The sequence below is a fragment of the Diplotaxodon limnothrissa genome, linkage group LG2 (genome assembly GCF_057381915.1).
Source record: "Diplotaxodon limnothrissa isolate DT_005_m linkage group LG2, D_limnothrissa_male_GT1.1, whole genome shotgun sequence".
In the NCBI taxonomy this organism is placed as follows: Eukaryota; Metazoa; Chordata; class Actinopteri; order Cichliformes; family Cichlidae; genus Diplotaxodon; species Diplotaxodon limnothrissa.
Window position 1 is genome coordinate 10,918,566 of NC_140597.1, and position 21,515 is coordinate 10,940,080.

The window sequence follows — 21,515 nt, forward strand, 5'->3', positions numbered from 1 at the left end:
TGTGCAGAGATGAATTGTGTTTTTTTTCCTCCCTGGAAGAATAAAGAAAGGACTCGTGCATCAGATGCAGCAGCTGCTTCATCATCCAGAGAAATATTCACAGTTCAAAGATTTAAAAAAACACTTCCTGACACTTTTCACATTAAAAGCATGCCTATAAACTGACAGCTGGAAGCCTTTACTGTGAAAATGTAATGTAAATATTAGGGGTGCAACGATATTCGTATCGATATTGAACCGTTCGATACAGTGCTTTCGGTTCGGTACGCATATGTATCGAACAATACAACATTTGTAATTTATTTTATCAATTTTCCTTCTGACGATGCTGTCTGTGTTGAGCGCTCAGTGAATCTGTGTTCGACTACTCCGCCTAGGCTGCACTGTCGAGCGCAGATCCACTGAGCGCTCAACACAGACAGCATAGTCAGAAGGAAGAGCGCAGGGCAAGCTAGCGAGACAGAAGTTAAGCTCTACTTGCAACAGGCAAATTGAACCTCATTCAGATCTGGCGTTTGGAATTATTTTGGTTTTCATGTGGCGTATGACCCTGAAGGTAAGTGTAACCCAGTGTTAAAAACGGGATTAAAAGTATAAATAAATATTGATAAAAACAAAGTTAATTATAATAAATACTGATAAAAAGCATGTAAACAGAAGTTTAATTAATATGTACATATGTATATGTAATGTATAAGTGGTGTGGGGGCAGGACTTAGTCCTGTAGAGTGTGTTTGTCAGATCCACTGAGCGACCAATCATTGGCCGGTCTGACCCTCCCCCAGTCTGTGCGCTGCTCAGACACCTGTGTGTGCCTTCGTGTGCCAGTCAGATACGCCAGAGACACAGACGGTGAAAGATCAGTTTACCCGTGCGGCAAAGAAGCTAGCTGGATAGAGAAAGTCCTTTTTTCGGCAAGAATAATAAGAGTGATACTGTATTCCAGAGGCCGTGAGCCAACGTGAGCACTGTGAAGCCCCGTGTAGCATTTGTTGCTTTGCATGGTAAGTCCCAGGCAGTACACGTGCGCTAGCATAGCATGCTACTTGCCGCTAGCTCCGATGCTAACTTTTGTTAGCCATTTTGCAATGAAAGTGCCTTTTCTGAGGCTAAAGCAATTAGCACTGAGTCTGCTGCACTGCATACGAGATGTTCTTTAAAGGTTTATGTCACATTACTGTGGTATTGATGTATAATGTATGGTTTTGTGCGACGTTATGTTAGCACATGTTCACTTTTCTCATGGTGCTAATTATAGTTCTGCACAACTAAGTATTAGCAATGTGAAATTAAGTGCCTTCACCTGCACTTTACTTAGCTGAAACTTGATAAGTCTCAAGCCAATGTGTATTTCTAATGCACTACTGAGCTATTTTGTATTGTTTTAAATGTGTGTTTCCTATGCACTTTTTCCCTTTGAAATGAGAATAATTTGTTGTACAACATAGAATATTTTGAAGAAAATTTAGAAGCACTACAAGCAACCAGTAGTAATAATAAGTTACAGGCATGATAGCTTAAATGTTGAACTACTGTGTTCTGGCCTGGTCCCCAGGTCAGGTTTTTTCCTTTGCTTATTTGGATTGGATTGGTTTTGAGGACCTGAGAAGAATCGAGGATCCCTTTTCCAGTACTGGATGGCGAGCCCAGCCCAAAGAGCCGGATGAACTGGTAGATTGTAACCCGACTGGTTACAAACACACTGAGTGACTACTGAACATTGAAAGACTGAAATTGACTTTTAAAAAAAAGACACAAAAGACAATATATCCTTAGGTCGACCATTTGTGGGGTTTATTTTATTTTGTTTTCAAGAAGCGCGCTCTACTTTTGTTAAATGTGCACAACTTTAATAATTGCTAATAAATGCAATTGTGTTTTCTACACCTACTGTGTACAAGTCCTCTGTTGTCATACACCCTTGGCTCCTACGAATCTAGAACCTGTCTGATCTGGTCCATATTTCCCTTCTGTCCGCGTACTGTGGTTAAAGGTAACTATACTGCCCGCACTACATGCAAAGAAGGCAAGAAGTAGCACTAACAGGTCTAGTATTGCACCACCAGTGTTACATAAGTAAAAGTGGCGAGCCAGCCAGGAGCCTAGAGTGTTGTGTGACAACATTGGAATCCTCTTTGACCTTTGATCAAGTGCTCACATACTGTGAAAATGGATTTTGTCGAGAAGTATGCCGTTAAAGTACCAAATGCCATTATTGTTAGCGGTGTTACAGATAGAGAGAAAGACAAAGAGGTATTTGAGTTTCTGGAGCAACATGGTACTATTCGTAGAGTACTCGCTGTCGATGATGACTCTTCTGCATTCCACAAAAGCCAGATTGTAGAGTTCGAGTCCGGTGCAGCCGTTGAAATATTAGCACCTAAGCTGCCTTACCTCTTACAGTCCACTGACAATCCAGATGTCAGTTACCGCATTCGAGCCTTAACTGACGTCTATACTAAGACCGTAGGGGGCAGTGTTACTGAGGCTTACATTAGCAACCTGAAGGGTTTAGCCAAGTTAAGTGGGAAGGATTTCGAAGAAGTGTTGCGGGAGGCCCTATCCACAATAGGGAACACCATTGAAGCTGCTGAGACAGCTGAGAGAAACCCTGAAAATGATGCTGCTGATCAGACTTGCCCTGTGGTAGGATCCACACAACTTGGAGCCTCACCTTCAGTCTTAACTGAACTGCCTCACCCTCCTGAACCCATTCAGGGCACATTCCAACGCCCCATGAGACCAAACTTGACACCTCAAATGTTGAGTCCAACTGACCTCAACCCACCAGAGGTTCAGAAAGTAGTAGTCGAGCATGTTGTCAAGAGTGTTGAAAAGACATCACATGCTCACTCTACATTAAGACTCAGAGCTTTCTCTGGCAAGATGCCCAGACCTTACAGCGAAGCTGACTATGAAACATGGCGTTCTCATGTTGACTTGTTGATGGAAGATGCTTCTTTGTCAGAGTTGGAAAAAAGTCGTAAGATTCTTGAAAGTCTCCTTGCTCCCGCTTCTGATGTCATCCGCCCTCTTGGGCCAGAAGCCACTCCTGCAGACTATCTTAAACTTCTGGATTCAGCTTTTGGCACCGTCGAAGATGGTGAGGAACTGTTTGTACGCTTCATGAACACCCTCCAAGATCATGGTGAAAAGCCCTCTGCTTATCTGCTTCGTTTGCAGGTGGCAGTCAATCACACCGTGCGCAGAGGTGGGCTTGAACCACATGAAGTAAATAAGCAGCTTCTTAAACAGTTTTACAGAGGCTGCTGGGATGATAACTTGCTAACGGAGTTGCAATTGGAGCTAAAGCATAAGGAGCCGCCCACTTATGCAGAGCTATTGCTTCTCCTGCGTACTGCAGAAAACCGACAAGAAGTTAAAAACACGCGAATGAAGAAACACTTTAGCGCCACGAAACCAAAAGCAGTGTCTCATGAACAGACGGTCACTGAAACAAATGCAGATGTTCGCCAAGCACAGTCAGATAGTCTAGAAGAGCTGAAAAAACAAGTTGCCGATCTAAAAAGCCAATTAGCTGCCGTTGTGAAGCCAAAGAAACAAGCAACACTGAAGACAGTTCGAACAAGGAAACCTGAAAATAAAAAACCTGACCATGCCAAACCTGAAGACTCACCTCCACCCAGCCGCCGCAGTACTAGGCCCAAGCCCTGGTATTGCTTCCGCTGTGGGGAAGATGGACATATAGTAGCCACTTGTGAGTCAGAGCCCAATCCTGCCCTTGTAGTTGCAAAACGAAAGGAATTAAGAGTGAGAAGGCAGATATGGGACAGGCAGAATGACCAGCTTTCTTTAAACTAAATTCTGCCTCCGTTGCGGGACAAATGGAGGCTGATGCTTTGTTAACCCGTCCCACCCAGGTTAAACAAAAAGCTTCACCTAAAAAGCGTGCCAGCCTAAAGTCACACACAAGATCAGATTCCTTCGACTTTCCTAAAGGTCTAATTGGTACGAAGAGTACTGCACAAGTGAAAGTTAATGGTCACACAGTGAGTTGTTTGCTAGATACTGGTTCCCAGGTGACTACAGTCCCCGAGTCCTACTATCGTCAGCATTTGTCCTCTCATGAGATTAAGCCATTGTTTGAACTTTTAGAAGTTGAGGGTGCCAACGGTCAGTCTGTGCCTTACTTAGGCTACATTGAACTGCATGTCACTTTCCCAAAGGACTTCCTTGGCATTGAAGCTGAAGTGCCGACACTTGCCTTAGTTGTCCCCGATGTGCGCACAGCTTCTCAGTCCTTAGTGCTAATTGGGACAAACACATTAGATGTACTTTATGAGCTGTACTCTAACACATGCCATGAACTGCAGCTGAACCTGCCATATGGCTATAGGGCAGTTCTAAAAGTTCTTGAGTCACGACACAAACAGTCCAAAGACAGTAGTCTTGGTTTAGTGACGATGCACAACAAAGAGCCACAGTTGATTCCAGCAGGCCAAACTGTTGTTCTAGATGGTGCTGTAGCTGTGTCAGCCGGTAACGGTGAAAAGTCTGTCTTGTTAGAGTATCCACGAATGTCAGCCTTACCTGGTGACATCCTTGTGAAACCTTGTCTCATAGACCTACCTGAACGAGCACCTTACCTTGTACCAGTTATACTCACCAATGAATCCGAACATGATGTGACAATCCCTCTAAATTGTGTCATCGGAGAAGTCAGTGCATATCAAAGAGTTCTATCTCACGAACACTCAGTGAGAACTCCAAGATCCCGAACTGAGCAGAAGTCAAATGTAACATATAACTTTGACTCTTCCCCTATTAGCGCTGAATGGAAGGAGCGCATAACCGAAAAACTAAGCCAAATGCCCGAAGTGTTTGCACAGAATGATCTTGACTTTGGAAAGACGGATCAAGTGAAACACACAATCAGATTGTCAGATGAAACACCGTTCAAGCATAGAGCGCGTCCCATACATCCGAACGACCTGGAGGCAGTCCGTAAGCACCTCAAAGAACTGCAAGAAGCTGGCGTGATCAGGGAATCTACCTCCCCTTTCTCTTCACCCATTGTAGTCGTGCGGAAGAAAAATGGTGAAGTCCGCCTCTGTATCGACTACAGAAAGCTTAACGCGCAGACTATAAAAGATGCTTACGCTCTCCCCAATTTGGAGGAAACGTTTTCCACCTTGATCGGGTCGCAATGGTTCTCTGTCCTGGATTTAAAATCTGGGTACTACCAAATTGAGATGGAGGAGCTGGACAAACCAAAGACGGCGTTCGTATGTCCCATCGGCTTTTGGGAATTTAATAGAATGCCCCAAGGCATTACAAACGCCCCCAGCACATTCCAGCGGCTCATGGAGAAATGTATGGGCGACATGAACCTGCGCGAAGTGATCGTGTTTCTCGATGACATCATTGTATTCTCCAAGACACTTGAAGAACATGAGGCTCGCTTAATGAAAGTTCTTGATCGCCTGAAAGAATATGGGCTCAAACTCTCACCCGAAAAATGCAAATTTTTCCAAACTTCTGTCAGATATCTTGGGCATATTGTGTCCAGCAAGGGAGTGGAGACTGACCCTGAAAAGGTGGAAGCCTTAAGTACCTGGCCTGTGCCCCGTGATCTTAAACAGCTCCGCTCATTCTTAGGCTTTTCAGGGTACTACAGGCGGTTCATTAAGAACTTTTCGAGTATCGTTAAGCCCCTCACTGACTTAACATCAGGCTACCCTCCTTTGCGCAAAAGCACAAAGCCTAAAGCTAAGTCTGTCCAGTACCATGACCCCAAGACACCTTTCGGCGAGCGATGGACTCCCTCTTGTGATCTTGCTTTCAAAACCATCATTGAAAAGCTCAGTACTGCGCCTGTATTGGGTTTTGCTGACCCTAAACTGCCATATACGCTCCATACGGACGCCAGCACTACAGGGCTTGGCGCCGCGCTCTATCAAGAGCAGAATGGCCAGACTAGGGTGATAGCTTATGCAAGCCGTGGGTTGTCTAGGAGTGAATCTCGTTATCCCGCCCATAAGTTAGAGTTCTTAGCCTTGAAGTGGGCAGTAACGGAAAAGTTTGCAGATTACTTATATGGAAATCAGTTTACTGTCGTAACAGACAATAATCCTCTGACGTACATATTAACTACTGCTAAGATGGATGCCATGAGTTACAGATGGCTAGCTGCCCTGTCAACGTTTAGCTTTAAGCTCCAGTACAGAGCAGGCAAGCTTAACTCAGATGCAGATGGCCTTTCTAGACGGCCACATGGCGAGTTGCTTAACGACGCAGTGTCCCAAAAAGAGCTCGACCGCATACAGCAGTTCACACAGACTCACCTGTCCCTACCTGACAGCAGTTTAAGTCCTGAAGTAGTGTCTGCTATTTGTGAGAAACACCTTGTATGCAGCTCTCAAAATGACACCATCCCTTTGGTTCACTCGCTAGCCATTTCTGCAGCTGCCATTCCAGGTGACTTTGTCAATGAAAATGACTGTGGTGGTCTTCCTGTTATACCCCATATGTCCCTTGAACAGATCACAAACGAACAAAGAACAGACCCTTGTCTGAGGGAAGTTATTGCACAAATTGAAACTGGAGAAAAGGTCCCACCAACTGTGCGAGCTGAACTTCCTGACATCAACCTTCTACTCCGAGAGCTCAATCGATTGGAGATGCACAATAACATCCTGTACCGAACTCGCCAAGATGGAGGAGATGTTACTTACCAGCTTGTCTTACCTGAACAGCTCCGTGACTCAGTCTTCCAAAGCCTCCACTGTGACATGGGCCACTTAGGCACTGAACGTACCTTAGATCTTGCCCGAACAAGGTTCTATTGGCCTCGCATGGCAGCATATATAGAACATAAGATCAAAACATGCAACCGCTGTGTAAGACGTAAAACTCCTCCAGAAAAAGCAGCTCCACTTGTGAATATCAAATCCACCAGACCCCTCGAATTAGTCTGCATGGACTTCCTGTCCATTGAGCCTGATCGAAGTAATGTAAAGGATGTGCTTGTATTAACCGATCATTTCACGAAATATTCATTAGCCATCCCTACCAGCAATCAGAAAGCTCAGACCGTTGCCAAAGCCCTTTGGGACAACTTCATAGTCCACTACGGGATACCCGAACGATTGCATAGCGATCAAGGTCCCGACTTCGAGTCCCACATTATCCAAGAGCTTTGCAAGATCATGGGCATTCGTAAAATCCGGACCACACCCTATCACCCCAGAGGAAACCCGGTAGAACGTTTCAATAGAACGTTACTAAGTATGCTAGGTACTCTTGAGGAAAAGGACAAAACTCAGTGGCACAACTATGTCAAACCACTCGTTCATGCGTACAATTGTACGAAAAATGATACAACCGGTTTTGCCCCATATGAGTTAATGTTTGGCCGTCAGCCAAGATTGCCAGTCGATCTAGCATTTGGGCTGCCCTTTAACAACAAAAGTTTCAAGTCGCATTCTCAGTACATAACAAAACTAAAGGCAACTCTACAAGAGACCTACAAACTAGCAACAGACCATGCTAACAAAATGGCAGAAAGAAACAAAACAAGATTTGATATGCGAGTGAAACCCTCAAAACTAGAGCCAGGTGACAGAGTTTTGGTGCGTGCAGTCCGTCTCAGAGGCAAGCACAAGCTAGCCGACAAGTGGGAGACTGATATTCACGTTGTGGTGAACCAAGCAGGTGACTTGCCCGTCTACAGTATAAAACCCCTAACAAAAGAGGGCCCAGTCCGCACAGTCCACCGCGATCTCTTGCTCCCTTGTGGTTTTCTTGCCCCTGTTGAAGAGAAACCTGTCCAACCAACTCATGTACGCAAACCAAAAACAAGGCAATCACCTAAACAACATGAGGAATGTGATCATTCAGAACTGGAAGATGAGGATATCTGTTGGTTCAGAGAGGAACCTCTTCAAGAGCCCATAAAGGTCACTCGAGTCTATGAGATTCCCCAGCCAAAGACACACCCTAATGATCACGATCATACTGAAACTCATTTGCCTGGAGGAGACAACTTACATGAACATGACAACCTGCCTGGAGGAGACAACTTACATGAACATGACAACTTGATTGGAGCTGACAATTTAACCGGATGTGACAACTTACCTGAATGTGGAAATCCACTTGGATATGGAAGCCTAGAGGAGAGTGAAACCATGGTGGAACACTCAACCACTGACAATGAAAGCGAGAGTGATGCCAACTTACCCGATGGATCTACCTGTGATGGGCCAGTGGAAGAAGACAACTCAAACGATAATCAAGCAAACTCAAGTCAGTCAAATACTGAGAGTGAAGCCACAGCGACCATAAGGCGCTCAGAGAGAACAAGAACCCAACCAGAACGACTGCAATATAGTCAGTTGGGAAATCCTCTCGTTTCCATTGCCCAGTCCCTGTTTCAAGGTCTAAGCCTGGCTTTTACCAGTGCCTTGACAGAACAAGATTCTGTGGTCATCCCCATGAAGGCTGGTTCCCCTGTCATTACCGTTTAGCTATCCCATGCAAAGGGACTTGCATGATTCTAAGAGGGGATAGTGTAACCCAGTGTTAAAAACGGGATTAAAAGTATAAATAAATATTGATAAAAACAAAGTTAATTATAATAAATACTGATAAAAAGCATGTAAACAGAAGTTTAATTAATATGTACATATGTATATGTAATGTATAAGTGGTGTGGGGGCAGGACTTAGTCCTGTAGAGTGTGTTTGTCAGATCCACTGAGCGACCAATCATTGGCCGGTCTGACCCTCCCCCAGTCTGTGCGCTGCTCAGACACCTGTGTGTGCCTTCGTGTGCCAGTCAGATACGCCAGAGACACAGACGGTGAAAGATCAGTTTACCCGTGCGGCAAAGAAGCTAGCTGGATAGAGAAAGTCCTTTTTTCGGCAAGAATAATAAGAGTGATACTGTATTCCAGAGGCCGTGAGCCAACGTGAGCACTGTGAAGCCCCGTGTAGCATTTGTTGCTTTGCATGGTAAGTCCCAGGCAGTACACGTGCGCTAGCATAGCATGCTACTTGCCGCTAGCTCCGATGCTAACTTCTGTTAGCCATTTTGCAATGAAAGTGCCTTTTCTGAGGCTAAAGCAATTAGCACTGAGTCTGCTGCACTGCATACGAGATGTTCTTTAAAGGTTTATGTCACATTACTGTGGTATTGATGTATAATGTATGGTTTTGTGCGACGTTATGTTAGCACATGTTCACTTTTCTCATGGTGCTAATTATAGTTCTGCACAACTAAGTATTAGCAATGTGAAATTAAGTGCCTTCACCTGCACTTTACTTAGCTGAAACTTGATAAGTCTCAAGCCAATGTGTATTTCTAATGCACTACTGAGCTATTTTGTATTGTTTTAAATGTGTGTTTCCTATGCACTTTTTCCCTTTGAAATGAGAATAATTTGTTGTACAACATAGAATATTTTGAAGAAAATTTAGAAGCACTACAAGCAACCAGTAGTAATAATAAGTTACAGGCATGATAGCTTAAATGTTGAACTACTGTGTTCTGGCCTGGTCCCCAGGTCAGGTTTTTTCCTTTGCTTATTTGGATTGGATTGGTTTTGAGGACCTGAGAAGAATCGAGGATCCCTTTTCCAGTACTGGATGGCGAGCCCAGCCCAAAGAGCCGGATGAACTGGTAGATTGTAACCCGACTGGTTACAAACACACTGAGTGACTACTGAACATTGAAAGACTGAAATTGACTTTTAAAAAAAAGACACAAAAGACAATATATCCTTAGGTCGACCATTTGTGGGGTTTATTTTATTTTGTTTTCAAGAAGCGCGCTCTACTTTTGTTAAATGTGCACAACTTTAATAATTGCTAATAAATGCAATTGTGTTTTCTACACCTACTGTGTACAAGTCCTCTGTTGTCATACACCCTTGGCTCCTACGAATCTAGAACCTGTCTGATCTGGTCCATATTTCCCTTCTGTCCGCGTACTGTGGTTAAAGGTAACTATACTGCCCGCACTACATGCAAAGAAGGCAAGAAGTAGCACTAACAGGTCTAGTATTGCACCACCAGTGTTACATAAGCGAGTCATGGACTAAAGTAAAACAGTATGTTGGATGTGCCATGCAATGCTCAATTACATTGGTGTGAACTAGTGTGTTAGCGCAGTTAGCTCGTTAACGTGTTGGCCGTCTAGCCCCATGCACGGAGCGATCGGCGGTAGCTCGTTAACGGAGATTTGCCGTGTTGTGGCGTTAAGGTCATTTCAACGAGATTAACCTGAAAGCACTAGTGGGAACACAACGAATATGACTGCACATTTACACCGACATCATCCTAGTGCAAAGACAAGTGGAAGCAGACAAAAAAAAGCAAGCATGCTACTAACTTTAGCCGAGTCATTTAGACAGCTGTTAGCACATGATTCTCCTTATGCTGCTGAGAATATAGCCCAGAAGAAGCGGATAGTATAGCTTTTATTTTGGAAAGAGCCATTTCTCTGTAATAAACTCTCTTTTCCAAAGATGAGTGATTCCTCAGATACAGGGCTTGCAATATCGCTAGCCCGACGTCCTGGAGCTAGCGATTTTTTTCAGTCGGGCTACCAAAATCTTTCTCTTCCCTGCCCGTCGGGCTATTGTAGGAAAAATATATGTCAATGCTTTTGCATTCTTTCAGAAATGTAGCTGGGTAATTATGTCATTGGCATCGGTGAGCCACTGTCAATATGTGACATATTGAAATCGCGTTTGAATTTGCGCTTGTTTTTTTGCTTTCACTTTGCAATCGTGCGAACTGTGTATAGAGAGCGACAGCACTGATCTGTGAGTGATGATAATTTGTGCACCAATTCCTCTGACATCGTCTTATTAATCGTTAGCTTACTATGCAAACATGACAAGTGAAATCTCCCGCAGCTTAAACATGTGAGAGGTTGATCACGCAGAGAATCGCTGAGCTTATGTGAGTGAGCGTGTAAAAGCATTTCAGTTCTGCTGAGCCAAATAAGACAGGTCAGGGTGAAGAAGTGACAGCCAAAGAAAAGCTTACCACAAAACGGAGAAGTTATGACAAATCAGACTATAAGGCAAAAAGAAAGTGCAGCTTTATGGTTTCATGGACAAAAGAATTTCTGTGGCTGCGATATGATGAGCTAAATAACCAGGGCTGCACATAAGTGGTCCGCAGGTGCGCATTCGCTGTCAAAATAAAAAACACGCACAAGGGTTAGGGTTAAATTTAAAAACTGTACTTTTGAGTTAAAATATACATTTATAATTTTAATAAATGACAAATTAAAAATGCATGAACATTTTTTTGTATCGAAAAAATATCGAACCGTGACACCAAAGTATCGAACCGAACCGAACCGTGAATTTTGTGTATCGTTGCACCCCTAGTAAATATACACATTGGCTTAAGAAGTGAAGGATCTTCTTAAGACGGGAGGAGGCATAAACCTTTGGACACATTTTCATCTTGAGCCATGACTTTATTTGGGATTACAATCCAAGATTAATCCATGTTTATAACTATTCATCAGTCTTTTGCTGGGGTTGAAGTCCAACCTTCACTAAAAGCACTAGTGAAGGTGACTAATGATCTTCTTATGGCCCTTGACAGTGGATTCATCTCTGTGCTTGTCCTGCCAGACAGTACACTGTCTACACAGAGACTAGAACACACTGTTGGCATTAAAGGAAACGTGCTGCACTGGTTTAAATGGCCTCATAAACTCCAAACGAGATGTCTTCCTCACCCTGAATCCTGAGGAACCAGTGGTGGCAGACACACCCAGGACCACACTGGTACTGGAAATTCCACAGTGCTTGTCCTTTAATGAACACACTCTTCACCAACATTACAAGGCCTGGTTGAACGGCTGCTGTCTTATCATACATGAAGCAAGCAGTGTTCATACAACCCGTAAGGTTACTTTGAGTAAGGGAGGTAAAGATATGAGGTCCATGTGCAAGCATGTTTCTCCCACACTCTACAGAGGGCAATGGCGCACACTGGTGACGTCACTAAACATTAACTTAAGTTGTCTTAAAGAGACACCACACAATTGCAACTATCACAGGGTCTAGCCTAGGACCCTTACTGGATACAGACGCCCCGGTCGGGAGTCGAACCTCGATGTGGCAGCAACATCAGGAAGAAGGAAAACGAGAAGCTGGAGAAGTACCAAGGGTGAAGGTAACAGTGGTCCCAGTGGTAACAGCAAAGATACTGCGCAGGACCCTCAAGCTACCAGGCCTCTGGTAGAGGACACAAGCTTGAAGAATAGGCGCCCGTAGGGGTGAGAGGGGAATTTAAAAAAAATTTTTTTTAATGAATATAATCAGAATGCAAGCACTTGGCAAGCGATTAAGTCCCCTGTTGCAAAAAGATGTGTCGCAGAAGCTTATGACCTATGTTCAATCTCTGGGCAAGTAGGTGGTCTCAGAATCAGAATCAGAAAGGGTTTTATTGCCAAATGTTGAGCGGGTTTACAACATTAGGAAATTGCTGCGGTGCTTCAGTGCAAACATACTGTTATAAATACTGTTATAAATTAAGCTTAAATAGACATGAAAATAAAAATAAGAATAAGAATTAAAAGTGCTAAGTAGATAGATATATACATGAGTGCAGGTGGTGATCAGTGCCAAACATGGAATGATGCAGTGAACACAGCGTAGGGTCATGTGTTAGTGGTGGGAACAGTCATACGGTTATTGTTCATGTGTCCAACAGCAGAGGGGAAGAAACTGTTCTTATGGCGAGAGGTTCTGGTGCGAATGGACCGGAGCCTCCTGCCTGAGGGGAGCAGGTCAAACAGACTGTATCCAGGGTGAGAAGGGTCAGCTGAGATCCGAGCTGCACGCCCCAGTGTCCTGGAGGTGTACAGGTCCTGCAGAGATGGGAGTCTGCAGCCAATCACCTTCTCAGCAGAGCGCACAACACGCTGCAGTCTCTGTTTGTCCCTGATAGTGTCACGGGTAATGGGGGAAATACAGACTCAGTCGCGGAGCTCTGGATGCGAAGCAAACAGTGCGTTTATTTACAGTGCTCAAAACAGTCACAAAGCGAAGTACAAAAATCCAACGGTGATCATCTCCAAATTCCCAGTGGTGTGCAGGTGAGTCTCCCAAGTGATTATCTGAGTGTGTTTCTCCTCCGAGGGCTTAATCCAGCGGACTCCTTCTCTCCAACCTTCTGCTCCGTATCACTTCCTCCTATAAACAAGTGACGACAGCTACAGGTGAGAAGGGTAGCCGGCTAAGGCTATGTTAAAAGTAAGAAAACACTCTTTACTACCGAGCCTCCAGTACAATCCAGCGTCGACTGCCATCCAGACACATAGTTAAGTACCTCAGTCCACAACGAGGATGATCAGTGACAGCTGGATGGCAAATTAGGTGCAGGTGTGTCAGCCACTGGGTGGAGGAGGAGAGAGAGAGAAGCACACACATACACACACAGACAGGTCGCTCCGGGAAGGACCGTCCGACCATGACAGTATCCCCCCTCTAACGGGAGCCCCCGGGCGACCCACGAAACTTGTCAGGGTGCCGACGGCGGAACTCTCTCACCATAGCGTGGTCGAGAACCGCAGACCGCGGCACCCAGGAACGCTCTTCCGGACGGTACCCCGCCCAATCCACCAAAAACTGGAAGCCCCTACCGCGGCGCCTGGCATCCATTATGCGAGTAATGGAATACGCCGGAGCGCCAGCGATATCCAGGGCGGGTGGCGGGGGCCCGGGAGGCGGGCACAACGGGCTGGTCCGGACCGGCCTAATTTGAGAAACATGAAACACGTCGTGTACCTTCATGTTGCGCGGGAGGGCCAGTCGGACAGTCACTGGATTCAGGATGGCTTGCACAGAAAAGGGTCCAAGGAACCGGGGAGCCAGCTTCTTGGACTCAGTCCGCAGAGTGATGTTCTTAGAGGAAAGCCACACCTGCTGGCCCACCCGATAGGCCGGTGTAGGGACGCGGCGGCGGTCAGCCAGTCTCTTGTTTTGAGCGCTCGTACGCAGCAGTGCCGCTCGAGTTGCCCGCCAGATCCGTCGACAGCGCCTCATGTGATGTTGCACGGAAGGCACGGCCACCTCTCCCTCCGTGATGCAGAGGAGCGGGGGTTGATACCCCAGGGACGCCTCGAAGGGAGAGACACCCGTAGCGGCCGACGTGCTAGAGTTATGGGCGTATTCGGCCCACGCCAACTGCTCACTCCATGACGACTGGTTGGAGGAAACGACGCAGCGCAGCATGGCCTCCAGCTCCTGGTTCGCTCGCTCAGTCTGCCCATTAGTCTGCGGGTGGAACCCAGAGGACAGGCTGACCTGGACCCCCAGCTCGGTACAAAACATCTTCCATACCCGCGAGGTGAACTGGGGCCCACGGTCAGAAACAATGTCCAGAGGAATGCCGTGAAGGCGGAAAACATGTTGGGTCAAGAGCTGGGCAGTCTCTAGAGCGGTGGGAAGTTTGGTAAGGGCAACAAAATGGGCAGCCTTAGAAAAACGGTCAACGATGGTAACAGTTTTACCAGAGGACGGAGGGAGGCCAGTGATGAAGTCCAGAGCGACGTGCGACCACGGCCGGCTGGGGACAGGCAGTGGTCTGAGGAGTCCCGATGGAGGGGAGTTGGACGTCTTATTTCGGGCGCACACAGGACATGCGGCCACATACTCCCGGACGTCCTGAGAGAGAGAGGGCCACCAAAACAGCCTTTGTAAGAAGGTGACAGTTCGGTTCCTGCCCGGATGGCAGGTAAACCGTGCGGTGTGTGCCCAGTGGATGACCTTACCCCTGACCGCTGAGGGAACGTACAATCTACCTGCTGGACCGGTGCCGGGGTCGGGTTCTTGTCGCTGAGCATCTTGGACCACCCTTTCTATCTCCCAGGTGAGGGTCCCCACGATGCATGAGGCTGGCAGAATGGGTTTCTCCTTCTCCTCAGGGTCCGTGTCTGGCGCGAACTGGCGCGACAAGGCGTCTGGCTTCGTATTCCGGGACCCGGGCCTGTAGGTGATGGTTAGGTTAAACCTTGCAAAAAACAGTGCCCACCTGGCCTGTCGGGCATTCAGGCGCTTAGCCGCTTGGAGGTAGGCGAGGTTCTTGTGGTCCGTCCACACGATAACAGGATGTTCGCTCCCCTCCAACCAGTGCCGCCACTCCTCCAGCGCCAACTTGATGGCAAGAAGCTCCCGGTCGCCCACGTCATAATTCCTTTCAGCCTGAGTGAGCCGACGGGAGAAAAAGGCACAGGGGTGTAATTTACCTGCCTTGCGCTGAGAGAGAACCGCCCCAACTCCAGAATCAGAAGCGTCCACCTCCACCACAAACGGCAGGGCGAGGTCAGCCTGGGCCAGGATGGGGGCCGAGGCAAACAAGCTCTTGAGACGGTCGAATGCTTGCTGAGCCGCTGGAGACCACTGGTACGGCTGTTTGGGCGACGTGAATTGGGTAAGAGGCAATGCCACCTTACCGAAGTCCCGGATGAAGCGTCTGTAGAAGTTGCTGAATCCCAGAAAACTTTGCAACTTCTTCCGAGTGCCGGGCACAGGCCACTCCAACACAGCTTTGACCTTAGCCGGGTCTGCTCGCAACCGGCCCTGTTCAATGATGAAACCCAGAAAAGAGACAGTTGAGGCATGAAACTCACATTTCTCCGCTTTACAAAACAGCCGATTCTCCAGCAGGCGGTGCAACACCAGTCTCACATGCTTAACATGCTCAGCTCCGGACCTGGAGAAAATCAGAATGTCATCAAGGTAGACGAACACGAAGTGGTTTAAAAAATCTCGTAGGACGTCATTTACCAGGGCTTGGAAAATGGCAGGGGCGTTAGTGAGTCCGAACGGCATTACCAGGTACTCGAAGTGGCCCAGATGGGTGTTGAAGGCCGTCTTCCACTCGTCCCCCTCGCGGATGCGGACCAGGTGATAAGCATTGCGGAGATCAAGTTTGGTGAAATGGGTGGCTCCTTGAAGGAGTTCAAAAGCTGAGGTGAGCAGAGGTAGAGGATATTTGTTTTTGATAGTGATCTTGTTCAGTCCCCGATAGTCAATGCAGGGGCGTAGGGACGCATCTTTCTTTTTAACAAAAAAGAAGCCTGCACCCAAGGGAGAGGTGGAGGGACGGATGATGCCTGCTGCCAGGGAGTCTGTGATGTAGCGCTCCATAGACTCGCGCTCAGGTTTCGAGATACTGTAGAGTCGGCTAGTGGGCAAGGGGGCGCCTGAGAGCAAATCAATCCCGCAGTCGTACGGACGATGGGGGGGCAGCGATTGGGCCCCGTCTTTGCTAAAGACTCGACCTAGATCATGATATTCGGCTGGCACGGTTGACAAGTCGAGGCGAGAGGGCGGCCCCGCAAGATCGTCTGACATGCAACCCGGCACAGCAGAGCGTAAACACTGCTCATGGCAACGGGTGCTCCACCCTACGATACATCCCTTGGCCCAATCAATCTGTGGATTGTGTCGCTGGAGCCAGGGGAATCCCAAAACTAAGGGTGTGTCAGGTGCCTTGAAGAGAAACAGGAACATCTGTTCAGTGTGGTTGCCGGAGAGAGTGAGTGTGATTTCTTGAGTGCGGTGAGTGACAGCGGCTAAAGGCCTGCCATTAAGCGCTGACACCTGGAGTGTTTCCGGGAGAGGAACAACAGGCAAACCCATCTTGTGGGCCAAAGCCTCATCCAAAAAACTTTGTTCAGCTCCTGAGTCTATTAGTGCATCACAAGAATGGGTGCGGGAAAGAAACCATAATTTAGCAGGGCAGCTGAGGTGGAGGAATGTATTCACCGGCGCACCCGTCAGTATCCCCACCTTTACTGACGGGCTGAGTCTTTTAGCCGTGAGGGACAGGAGTCCGCGAAATGCCCCTTCTTCCCGCACACAAAACACTCACCCACCAGTTGTCTTCTGCTCCGGGTGAATTTAGTCCGTCCGAGCTGCATGGGTTGCTCCTCGTCAGCAGGTGAGTCCGTTCCCTCCTCTCTCCACTCGAGAGAGGGGAGTCCAGTCGAAACTCCTACGACCCCTACTGACCGTCGCCCATCTCCAGTCCGCCTGCCAAACTCCCGCATATGGTCGTCTAGACTGATACACATGTTAACCAGGGCACTTAACGATTTAGGAAGCTCTTTAGTGGCCAACTCACGTTTGACATTCTCGTTTAAGCTGTTTAGGAATGCTCCTCGGAGCGCCTTTTCCTCCCAACCCGTCTCCTCGGCCAGGATCCAAAAGTCCACGGAGAAGTCTGCCACGCTTCGCCGGCCCTGCTTTAAAGTAAACATGCGATGAGCAGCACTGTCAGGGTTAGAGCCTTTGTCAAACACACACCGAAATTTGCTCAAAAAATCACTATATGAGATGGAGGATTGGGCGCTCAGGACTGCTTGAGCCCAGAGTAGCGCTCGTCCAGTCATGAGCTCCACCATGAGGGTGATCTTGGCGATATCAGAGGCATAAGCTCGAGTCTGCTGCCTAAAAATCAGAGAGCATTGAGCCAAAAACCCCCGGCTCTTGTCCAACTCTCCACTGAATTTTTCAGGTATAGGGAACGTGTGTTCTCGCTGAGGCGGAGGCGGAGATGGGGGAAGGGGACAGGCCGCCGCTATATTTAGAAGCTCCACTGGTGGTTGTGGTGGTGTACTGGGCTCTGGTGGTTGAATGGGTGCCCTAGGTGTAGCAAGCAACATACCTTTCAGTTCAGATACCACCTGTAGTAGCGCGGACTGCTCCTTGGCAACATGCTGCAGCATCTGTTCATGCCGCTCCAACCGTTCAGCTTGAAGCGCGAGCTCGCGCTGGACGGGGGTTGAGTCCGCTGAGTCCATAGCTGGCTGGATTGTTCTGTCACGGGTAATGGGGGAAATACAGACTCAGTCGCGGAGCTCTGGATGCGAAGCAAACAGTGCGTTTATTTACAGTGCTCAAAACAGTCACAAAGCGAAGTACAAAAATCCAACGGTGATCATCTCCAAATTCCCAGTGGTGTGCAGGTGAGTCTCCCAAGTGATTATCTGAGTGTGTTTCTCCTCCGAGGGCTTAATCCAGCGGACTCCTTCTCTCCAACCTTCTGCTCCGTATCACTTCCTCCTATAAACAAGTGACGACAGCTACAGGTGAGAAGGGTAGCCGGCTAAGGCTATGTTAAAAGTAAGAAAACACTCTTTACTACCGAGCCTCCAGTACAATCCAGCGTCGACTGCCATCCAGACACATAGTTAAGTACCTCAGTCCACAACGAGGATGATCAGTGACAGCTGGATGGCAAATTAGGTGCAGGTGTGTCAGCCACTGGGTGGAGGAGGAGAGAGAGAGAAGCACACACATACACACACAGACAGGTCGCTCCGGGAAGGACCGTCCGACCATGACAGATAGTGGCTCCAGCGTACCACACGGTGATGGAGGAGGTGAGGATGGACTCGATGATTGCAGTGTAGAATTGCATCATCGTCCGTGTTGACAGGTTGAATTTCTTCAGCTGCCTCAGGAAGTACATCCTCTGCTGGGCTTTCTTTATGACGGACGTGATGGTGGGCTCCCACTTCAGGTCCTGGGTGATGGTGGTACCCAGGAAGCGGAATGAGTCCACAGAGGTGATGAGGGTGTCAGTCAGGATGATGGGGGGGAGTGGGGCTGTGTGCTTCCTGAAGTCCACATTAATCTCCACTGTCTTCTGGGCATTCAGCACCAGGTTTTTGTGGCTGCACCAGGACACCAGACGTTCAACCTCCCTCCTGTAGGCAGACTCATCCCCGTCCGAGATGAGTCCAATAACGGTGGTGTCATCTGCAAACTTGATTAGCTTGACAGATTGGTGGGTGGAGGTGCAGCAGTTAGTATACAGGGAGAAGAGCAGGGGAGAAAGAACACAGCCCTGAGGGGAGCCGGTGCTGATGGTCCGGGAGTCCGAGACATTCTTTCCCAGCCTCACATGCTGTTTCCTGTCCGTCAGGAAGTCAGTGATCCACCGGCAGATGGGATCAGGCACATTCATCTGGGAAAACTTCAGTACAGTAGAAGCCAACCATCAATTTTTGTTGATCTCAAAGAGACTAATGTCCTTTTTTCCCCTCAGTGTGACTGAGCTATAAACTCCTGGCATGTCCTAAAGGCATAAAGGTTGATGTCCTGTAATTTTCTTCTCTAAATTTAGACAAAACTGAGTTTGTTCTATTTGACCCTGAAAACCTCAGAAACATGGTGTCTATCTAACCAGATGCTTTACTCTGGACGCCCCTAAAGGTTGATTCTGTTCATCATTTTCAGTGGGAGAAATGTTCCGTCACTCATCCAAGTGACAAAACGTTTCTCCCAATGAAAACATTATGTCCAGATGAACAGTATCAACCTTTGGGGATTTACTTACCTGGATGATTTAGCATGCATCAAGACATTTACTCTAGATGGCATTACCTTGGCCTCCTGAAACACTGTGAGGAACCTTGGAGTCTTTTTTAACCAGGATATCTCCTTCAGTGTGCACATTAAACACATCTGTAGGACTGACAGGGAAAGACAGAACACATTTCCCCTATATTAGCTTCTCTTCATTCTTGAATCCAGAAATACATTTCAAATCCTTCTCCTCACATATAAATTCAAATTCAAATTTATTTGTCACGTACACAGTCATACACAGTACGATATGTAGTGAAATGCTTGGACAACTGCTCGTGACCTAAAGAAAAAAAAGGAAAAGGCTATGAATAAGATAGGAAATAAATATGAAAAATTAAAAAGGGTAAATTTAACTAGGAAGGAATAAAATATAAATTAAGGTTAAAAATGAAATAACTGTACAACACAAATTAGAATGAAGGGTAAATTTAACTGGGAAAGAATAAGAAAATATATAAATTAAAGTTGAAAATAAAATAACTGTATAACAAAATACACAATATAGAACTATATAAGAATGTATGAAGAAATATAAATAAATATATACACAATAACAGCAGCTGTACAAGTATTAACTGGAAATGAAGAATATAATGTCCAGTGTTGTGCAATCCACATTATGTCTTGTGCAGTGCAAATATGCTTAAAGTGATTTAAGTGATGAAGTGAAAACAATGTCCAGAATGTCCAGTGTGTGTGTAAGAACTGTATGTGTGGGTCAGTATTGTGTGGTGGTGTGATTGAGAGACCGTATCGCCTGTGGGAAGAAGCTCCTCCTCAGTCTCTCTGTGTTGGTCTTCAGGGAGCGGAATCGCTTTCCTGACCTCAGCAGAGAGAACAGTCTGTTGTTGGGATGGCTGAGGTCCTTCACGATCTTCCTGGCCTTGGTCCAGCACCGCCTGCTGTAGATTGAGTGCAGGTCAGGGAGCTCGGAGCGGATGGTGCGCTCAGCTGACCGCACAACCCTCTGTAGAGCTCGTCTGTCCTGCATGGTGCTGTTCCCGAACCAGGTTAAGATATTTCCCGTCAGGATGCTCTCTATGGTGCAGGAGTAAAAGTTCCTGAGCACCTTGGAGGGCAGTTGGAAGTCTCTCAAGCGTCTGAGGTGGTAGAGACGCTGACGGGCCTTTTTCACCATGGTGTTGATGTGACAGGACCATGACAGGTCCTGCGTGATGTGAACTCCGAGGGATTTGAAGCTGTCCACTCTCTCCACTGGGCACTCGTTGATGACAGGGGTCTGGTAGTTCCTCTCCTGCTTAGTGCTGAAGTCCACTATCAGCTCCTTTGTCTTACTGACGTTTAGAAGGAGGTTGTTCTTCTGGCACCAGTTCTCCAGATTCCTAATCTCCTTCAGGTAGGCAGTCTCGTTGTTATCAGAGATCAGGCCCACCACGACGGTGTCGTCAGCAAACTTGATGATGGTGGTGGAGCTGGTAGTGGCCACACAGTCATATGTGTACAAAGAGTACAGCAGGGGGCTCAGAACACACCCCTATCTTAAAGACTTCGCAGTGCCACCTTATCCCAACAGAGCACTTCACTCTCAGGCTGCTGGTTTACTTGCGGTTCATGGAGTTTGTTAAAGTACAATAAACCAGCTTCCAGTTTGGATCCAGGAGACACACACCCAAATATAAGGGCCAAATGCATGGATGAGTTCTTAACTCTGAGACAGGACGTCTTTAATGTTGGCAATGCCGTGCAGATAATTTGATGTTGAAATGCAGCTAATATTCCACAAGTTGCAGCAGCCGTCACTGTGTGTGTGTTTTCTATTCGACATCAGTAATCATGTCTTGTCTAAGTGCTTTACACGCCTGCTTCATCCACACAGTGTGATGATCATTATTACATCCTATTATTGGAGCACAGCGAGGCAGCACAGACAATTATCCCGAAAACATGCAGTGGATTCAATATCTCAGCTCTAATAATAGACACATTAACTGAGCTCCAAACAAACTCTGAATCCTATTAAGACTCTGCTGCTTATTACTGCTGCAGTAATTATTTCCCTCCCTGCTCTAACACTTGTCTTACAGGATAATTCAGTCTCCGACAGCAACTCTCTCACTTCCTCCCTGTGAAAACCAGGTTACCGTCTTTATTTTTTCTTTGTTTCACTCTGACACAACCA

At 47.0% G+C, this 21,515-nt stretch overlaps 1 protein-coding gene across 1 annotated transcript; it reads left to right on the forward strand.

Annotated features, from left to right (window-relative positions):
* Window positions 1-586: 586 nt before the first annotated feature.
* On the forward strand, window positions 587-3,822 carry LOC146638247 (zinc finger CCHC domain-containing protein 12-like). Its single transcript, XM_085360650.1, has 2 exons — window positions 587-1,004; window positions 1,556-3,822. The coding sequence occupies exon 2, from the start codon at window positions 2,170-2,172 to the stop codon at window positions 3,820-3,822; it is 1,653 nt and encodes a 550-aa protein (XP_085216776.1). The 5' UTR covers window positions 587-1,004; window positions 1,556-2,169.
* The last annotated feature ends 17,693 nt before the right edge of the window (window positions 3,823-21,515 follow it).